Raw genomic sequence first — 7702 nt, 5'->3', positions numbered from 1 at the left:
AAAGCGAGTGAGCGAACGAGTGAGTGAGCGAATGAGCGAGTGAGTGAGCGAATGAGCGATTGAGGGAGCGAGAAAGCGAGTGAGGGAGCGAGTGAGTGAGCGAGGGAGCGAGTGAGTGAGCGAATGTGCGAGTGAGGGAGCGAATGAGCGAGTGAGGGAGCGAGTGAGCGAGTGAGGGAGCGAGAAAGCGAGTGAGCGAGTGAGCGAGGGAGCGAATGTGCGAGTGAGGGAGCGAATGAGTGAGTGAGGGAGCGAGTGAGCGAATGAGCGAGTGAGGGAGCGAGTGAGCGAGCGAGTGAGCGAGTGAGCGAATGAGCTAGTGATGGAGCGAGTGAGTGAGCGAGTGAGCGAATGAGGGAGCGAGAAAGCGAATGAGCGAGTGAGGGAGCGAGTGAGCGAGTGAGGGAGCGAGAAAGCGAGTGAGCGAGTGAGCGAGGGAGCGAATGAGCGAGTGAGGGAGCGAGTGAGCGAATGAGCGAGTGAGGGAGCGAGAAAGCGAGTGAGCGAGTGAGCGAGCGAGTGAGCGAGTGAGCGAGTGAGCGAATGAGCTAGTGATGGAGCGAGTGAGTGAGCGAGTGAGCGAGTGAGCGAATGAGCTAGTGATGGAGCGAGCGAATGAGCGACCGAGCGAGTGAGCGATTGAGGGAGCGAGTGAGTGAGCGAGCGAGTGAGGGAGCGAGCGAGCGAGCGAGCGAATAAGCGAGCGAGCGAGCTGACCCCCGCGCGGCGTCCCGACTCAGCGTCGTCGACATTCCCATTTGCTTGTGCAAGGGATGAGGGGTGGGGGGGGAGGGGAGCGCCCCCGCTCTGTGCCACGTGGCGCCATCGCAAACCCCCCCCCACCCCCCCCCCCCCCCACAGCGAGCTGGAGGGCACCTTGAGGCAGACGCGGCCTCGGATGAGCGCGTAGGGCACGGGGCCGTAGGACCGCGAGTCGGTCGAGTTGGCCGCATTGTCGCCCTCTAGCCACACGTGGCCCAGCGGAACCTGCGGGCAGCACGGGGGAAGGGAGGTCGGAGGATGGGTTCACCCCACGGCGTGTGGCCTGATACCCAGCACACACGCGCCGGGCCGCACCGCGCCCACAACCCACCCAGCCACAACCCACCCAGCCACAACCCACCCACCCATCCGCACCGCGAAGACAAAGATCCCCCGTGTAGCCTTAGCAGACTGTTGGCGGCAAGTGCTGTTAGCGAGCACCTATGAAGGCCGGTAACGGTACACGAGGGGGTGGGTGGCCAGCACCACGCCCGGCCGCCTTTGTCTCCCCAGTGGCGATGTTTACTACACACCGCACCAGGTACTCACTTGAGGCCGAGTCGACGTAGCGGAGGCCCGGGACCGGTTCAGATAATCGTCACCGGTGTTGGCCGTGAGCGGGAATCGAACCCGGGTCGCCAGGGTTCATAGCGCAGCGTAGCGCTAACCGCTACACTACCGCTCCCCACCCACCCACACACACTCCCACCCACCTCCCACCCCCCACCCACCACCCCCCCCCCCCATGCGTGCTCACGTATCGGCTGGAGTGGTGGGGCAGCCGCTTGTTCAGTGCGTCCCCCGGCAGGGCCACGACCCTCTTGCAGATGAAGGTGCGGGGGTTGGCGGGGTTCCTCGCGATCACCACGTCGCCCCTGCACGCACGGACGCCACCGGCTCGCGTTTGTCAACGCAGCGTCGCCGCAAGGTTGGGCGCGCACCGTGTCACGCGCGGAGCCCGCTATTTGGGGGGCAGGGGTGGTGGGGGGGGGGATGAGCGGAACCCTAAAACTGAGAACAACTGAGAAAGTGAAATCTGAATTCCTGTAGCTCGAGGAGTGATCGGCGTGCCAAGTTTGGGCTCGCAGTCCCCTCCCTCCCCCACCCAGCCTCGCGTCTCCGCGCTCTCCCTCGCTCCGCCCCGGCTCCGTCTCCACGCGCCGTCGCCGCCGGCCGGCTTTGTTACCGTCGACATCCGTCACCGTTCGCGAACGCGTTCGTCGCAAACGGTCGCGTCCAGCAGCAATTTTAATTCCTTTAAACGAGCGCCGTCGCACGCGCGCGGACCCTTCTGCTCCGCCCGGCGGCCCCACGGGAAAACAATTCCTCGGGGAGCGTTTCCGAAACCACCGCTAGACCACGGCCGGGGGAGGACCCGCGGCTCCGCACGCGGTCGGAAGCCGGCCGGCGAGCGGCCGGGCGGGCGGCCGGGCGGGCGGGCGGGCGGGCGGGCGGGGAATCTCCCGGGGACGGCCGGGAGGTGCGGCTCACCGCCTGATGCGACCCAGGTGCCGGCTGAAGTGCTCCGCCAACACCACGTCGTTGGTGTAGAGGCTGGGCTGCATGGACGGTCCGCTGCACTGCAAGAGCACGCGGAGCTGAACGTCATCCTCACCCCTAACCCTTTGGGTTATTCCGGTAAAAGGTCACGCAGGTTAGACAAAATAACGGATCGCGACGTTTCGATCAGGAGCACCTTCGTCAGGCGGGACAGATGCAGGAGGAGAACTGCTGACAGGGCGCCCGATGACGGTCGTTTGTCTGATCTATCATGCTGCGACTTTACAGAAAAAAAACAAAGAGTATGGATTCCTGCAGTCATTGAGAGCTTCAAATCAAGATTGGATCTCACCCCACCGCCAAACTCCCCCCCCCCCACGCCACCTCCGTACGGCCTCTGGACAAGCGCTGTTCACGAGAGGGCCGGAGCGGCACGGGAGGGGGGGGTGGGGTGGCCAGCGCCACGCCCGGCCGCCTTTGTCTCCCCGGGTGGCGATGTTTACGTAGCACAGCACCCCAACCACTGCGCTACCGCTCGCTCGTCTACACAAGCAGCGGCGGTGGCTGACTCACCACCGACAGCTACACCCCCACGTACTCACTCACCACGAGCTCCACCACCACGTACTCACTCACCACGAGCTCCACCACCACGTACTCACTCACCACTACCAGCTCCACCACCACGTACTCACTCACCACCACCAGCTCCACCCCCACGTACTCACTCACCACGACCAGCTCCACCACCACGTACTCACTCACCACCAACAGCTCCACCCCCACGTACTCACTCACCACCAACAGCTCCACCCCCACGTACTCACTCACCACTACCAGCTCCACCACCACGTACTCACTCACCACTACCAGCTCCACCACCACGTACTCACCACTACCAGCTCCACCCCCACTTACTCACTCACCACCACCAGCTCCACCACCACGTACTCACTCACCACGACTAGCTCCCCCACGTACTCACTCACCACCACCAGCTCCCCCACGTACTCACTCACCACCACCAGCTCCCCCCCCACGTACTCACTCACCACTACCAGCTCCCCCACGTACTCACTCACCACCACCAGCTCCCCCACGTACTCACTCACCACGACCAGCTCCACCACCACGTACTCACTCACCACCACCAGCTCCCCCACGTACTCACCACCACCAGCTCGCCCACGAACTCACTCACCACGACCAGCTCCCCCCCCACGTACTCACTCAACACCACCAGCTCCACCACCACGTACTCACTCACCACCAACAGCTCCACCCCCACGTACTCACTCACCACCACCAGCTCCACCACCACGTACTCACTCACTACTACCAGCTCCACCACGTACTCACCACGACCAGCTCCACCACGTACTCACTCACCACCAACAGCTCCACCCCCACGTACTCACTCACCACCAACAGCTCCACCACCACGTACTCACTCACCACGACCAGCTCCACCACCACGTACTCACTCACCACCACCAGCTCCCCCCCCCACGTACTCACTCACCACCACCAGCTCCCCCACGTACTCACTCACCACGACCAGCTCCACCACGTACTCACTCACCACCACCAGCTCCACCCCCACGTACTCACTCACCACGACCAGCTCCACCACCACGTACTCAACACCACAAGCTCCACCACCACGTACTCACTCACCACCACCAGCTCCACCCCCACGTACTCACTCACCACCACCAGCTCCCCCACCCACGTACTCACTCACCACCACCAGCTCCCCCACCACGTACTCACTCACCACCACCAGCTCCCCCACGTACTCACTCACCACCACCAGCTCCACCACCACGTACTCACTCACCACCACCAGCTCCCCCACGTACTCACTCACCACCACCAGCTCCCCCACGTACTCACTCACCACCACCAGCTCCCCCACCACGTACTCACTCACCACCACCAGCTCCCCCACCCACGTACTCACTCACCACCACCAGCTCCCCCACCACGTACTCACTCACCACCACCAGCTCCCCCACGTACTCACTCACCACCACCAGCTCCACCACCACGTACTCACTCACCACCACCAGCTCCCCCACGTACTCACTCACCACCACCAGCTCCCCCACGTACTCACTCACCACCACCAGCTCCCCCACGTACTCACTCACCACCACCAGCTCCCCCACCACGTACTCACTCACCACCACCAGCTCCCCCACGTACTCCAGAGTGCAGTGCGCCACGCAGCCATACTGCACGGCGCAGCCCAGGACGCCCAGCGCCCGCAGCAGCCGGCCCGGCCACATGACGCTCGCCGCTCGGCTCGCCGCTCGGCACGCCGCTCCGTTCGCCCCACCCGGTGGGTTGGCGCAGGGCCCGGCGATCAGCGGCGGGCGGTTGGCACAACGGCGAGGAAGAGCTCCACGGTCGGCGTGATGGCCCGCTGGCGAACGGGCAAAGGCGTCAAAAAAGAAGCGTCCCTATAGAACAGAATGTCATCCCTCCCGAAAACGCCCAAAAAATTGGGAAGCTTTTTTGTTTTGTTTTTGCCGGCATCGAAACGTGCAAACAAACACGTGGCTCCGATAGTGGCATGGTTCTTGTACTGGTCGCCTTTTTCGCGTCGTCCTCTGGTCCGACACTGGCGGTGAGACTGGGCCATAGAGAAGGCAAATCAGTTGTTTTTTTAAAACAACGCCCGTGTATAATGATCACGGCCATATTCTTGGTTCCCTTCTACGTGGTGACTTTACCGAAAGAACGAAGAATATGAATCCCTGCAGTTACACAATGTGTAACACGTGCCTTGCTAACACACTCATACACAATGTGTAACACGTGCCTCACTAACACACACTCATACACAATGTGTAACACGTGCCTTACTAACACACATACACAATGTGTAACACGTGCCTTCCTAACACACACACTGGTACACAATGTGTAACACGTGCCTTACTTACACACACATACACAATGTGTAACACGTGCCTGACTAACACACATTCATACACAATGTGTAACACGTGCCTCACTAACACACTCATACAAAATGTGTAACACGTGCCTTACTAACACACATACACAATGTGTAACACGTGTCTTACTAACACACATACACAATGTGTAACACGTGCCTCACTAACACACATACACAATGTGTAACACGTGCCTCACTAACACACATACACAATGTGTAACACGTGCCTTACTAACACACATACACAATGTGTAACACGTGCCTCACTAACACACATACACAATGTGTAACACGTGCCTCACTAACACACACACACATACACAATGTGTAACACGTGTCTGACTAACACACACTCATACACAATGTGTAACACGTGCCTTACTAACACACATACACAATGTGTAACACGTGCCTCACTAACACACACACATACACAATGTGTAACACGTGCCTCACTAACACACACATACACAATGTGTAACACGTGCCTGACTAACACACACTCATACACAATGTGTAACACGTGCCTTACTAACACACACTCATACACAATGTGTAACACGTGCCTTACTAACACACATACACAATGTGTAACACGTGCCTCACTAACACACACACATACACAATGTGTAACACGTGCCTCACTAACACACATACACAATGTGTAACACGTGCCTTACTAACACACACTCATACACAATGTGTAACACGTGCCTTACTAACACACATACACAATGTGTAACACGTGCCTCACTAACACACACACATACACAATGTGTAACACGTGCCTCACTAACACACATACACAATGTGTAACACGTGCCTTACTAACACACACTCATACACAATGTGTAACACGTGCCTTACTAACACACATACACAATGTGTAACACGTGCCTCACTAACACACACACATACACAATGTGTAACACGTGCCTCACTAACACACACATACACAATGTGTAACACGTGCCTGACTAACACACACTCATACACAATGTGTAACACGTGCCTTACTAACACACACTCATACACAATGTGTAACACGTGCCTTACTAACACACATACACAATGTGTAACACGTGCCTCACTAACACACACACATACACAATGTGTAACACGTGCCTCACTAACACACATACACAATGTGTAACACGTGCCTTACTAACACACACTCATACACAATGTGTAACACGTGCCTTACTAACACACATACACAATGTGTAACACGTGCCTCACTAACACACACACATACACAATGTGTAACACGTGCCTCACTAACACACACAATGTGTAACACGTGCCTGACTAACACACATACACAATGTGTAACACGTGCCTCACTAACACACACAATGTGTAACACGTGCCTCACTAACACACACAATGTGTAACACGTACCTCACTAACACACACAATGTGTAACACGTGCCTCACTAACACACACAATGTGTAACACGTGCCTTACTAACGCAACACCCTCAACTCCACTGCCGGATTACCGCCAATGCACCGGTGGCTGCGGCCTAGCACACCCAGCGAAGCCTGCCGCGCCCGCCGATTAGCGCGTCGCGGATCCGGCAGTCCGTCCAGGCGAGGCGTGGTGGAGGGGGAGCGGGTGCGCTGCTGCGGCGGCGGTGGTGGTGGATGTAGCGGCACCGCAGCTAGCCCGGTGGGTGGCACCGCAACGAGCCCGGTGGGTGGCACCGCAACGTGCCCGGTGACCCACGGGGGTAGTCACCGTGGCCCTGGCGACGGTGACTTCCTCACACCCCCCCGCCTTCCGCGTGGCAAGCTGCAGGCTGCAGTTCGCGTTGACTCCGCGGGGTGGCGCTGTGGTGCAACAGAAGCCGACCGCCACGATATCGATATTCAATTTATTAAAAAAAAATAAGAAACTTAAATACTATATTCTTAGCTCTTTCGGTAAAGTCACGCTTAAGGGAAACAGTAAAATAATAAAATATATTACAATTAAAATAATAAAATATAATATATACATATATATTTCATTACTTCATTGTTTCCCTTCAACGTGACTTTACCGAAAGAGCTAAGAATATGAATTACTGCAGTCAAGAAAACTTTAAATAAAAACTTAAATACTCTTTGGTTCTTTAGGTAAAGTCACGTAGGCAAGGCCGTAATTATAATATATATTTGGGGTGGGGGGACACACCCCCCCCCAAATATATATTCCAATATGCTCAAAATGTCCCCCCCCCCCCCCAATATATTGCTGTAAAAAATTGCTATGCTATGTAAATAAAAACAACGATTTGCTAAACCTTGGCCACAATATTTGGACTTGTCTTCATATAAATCAACGCATAGATTTCTGTTTATATGATTGTGGTTACGGTTGTACTTTATTAATCCCTAATCTCTGCCATTACATGCAAATGAAACAATAAATGGTAAAAAATAAAACCGGTAAAAACAGAGCAATGTAATACAATAACACTGTTAGAC

At 56.4% G+C, this 7702-nt stretch overlaps 2 protein-coding genes across 2 annotated transcripts in view; one reads left to right on the top strand and one right to left on the bottom strand.

The window, feature by feature from the left end:
- Positions 1-11, top strand: part of LOC116956508 (mitochondrial inner membrane protease subunit 1) — a 5646-nt gene extending 5635 nt beyond the window's left edge. Inside the window, exon 7 of the mRNA XM_076054362.1 lies at positions 5-11. Coding sequence (XP_075910477.1) covers positions 5-11 — 7 coding nt within the window. The remainder of the gene's footprint in view (positions 1-4) is intronic.
- A 725-nt stretch (positions 12-736) lies between these two features.
- On the bottom strand, positions 737-7055 carry LOC142906480 (mitochondrial inner membrane protease subunit 1-like). Its single transcript, XM_076054361.1, has 7 exons — positions 6694-7055; positions 4449-4690; positions 2459-2542; positions 2254-2342; positions 1520-1637; positions 860-987; positions 737-761 (listed from the first exon to the last, which is right to left on the bottom strand). The coding sequence occupies exons 2-7, from the start codon at positions 4551-4553 to the stop codon at positions 737-739; spliced, it is 549 nt and encodes a 182-aa protein (XP_075910476.1). The 5' UTR covers positions 4554-4690; positions 6694-7055.
- Between the last annotated feature and the right edge of the window lie 647 nt (positions 7056-7702).

Source organism: Petromyzon marinus, chromosome 65 (genome assembly GCF_048934315.1).
Source record: "Petromyzon marinus isolate PM22_M1 ecotype Great Lakes invasive population chromosome 65, UKy_Petmar_22M1.pri1.0, whole genome shotgun sequence".
NCBI classification, from domain to species: Eukaryota; Metazoa; Chordata; class Hyperoartia; order Petromyzontiformes; family Petromyzontidae; genus Petromyzon; species Petromyzon marinus.
Note: the sequence above shows the minus strand (reverse complement) of the source record. Positions and strands in the feature narration are given on the sequence as shown.

What these genes read in the sequence shown, in the direction of transcription:
- LOC142906480 (XM_076054361.1), bottom strand. Translation starts at nt 4,553, where the DNA reads ATGTGGCCGGGCCGGCTGCTGCGGGCGCTGGGCGTCCTGGGCTGCGCC. An exon ending in ACGTGGGGGAGCTGGTGGTG is followed by an intron (nt 2,543 to 4,448) that starts GTGAGTGAGTAC and finishes TTTTCTGTAAAG; the next exon opens with TCGCAGCATGATAGATCAGA. An exon ending in CCCACCACTCCAGCCGATAC is followed by an intron (nt 988 to 1,519) that starts GTGAGCACGCAT and finishes TGCTGCCCGCAG; the next exon opens with GTTCCGCTGGGCCACGTGTG.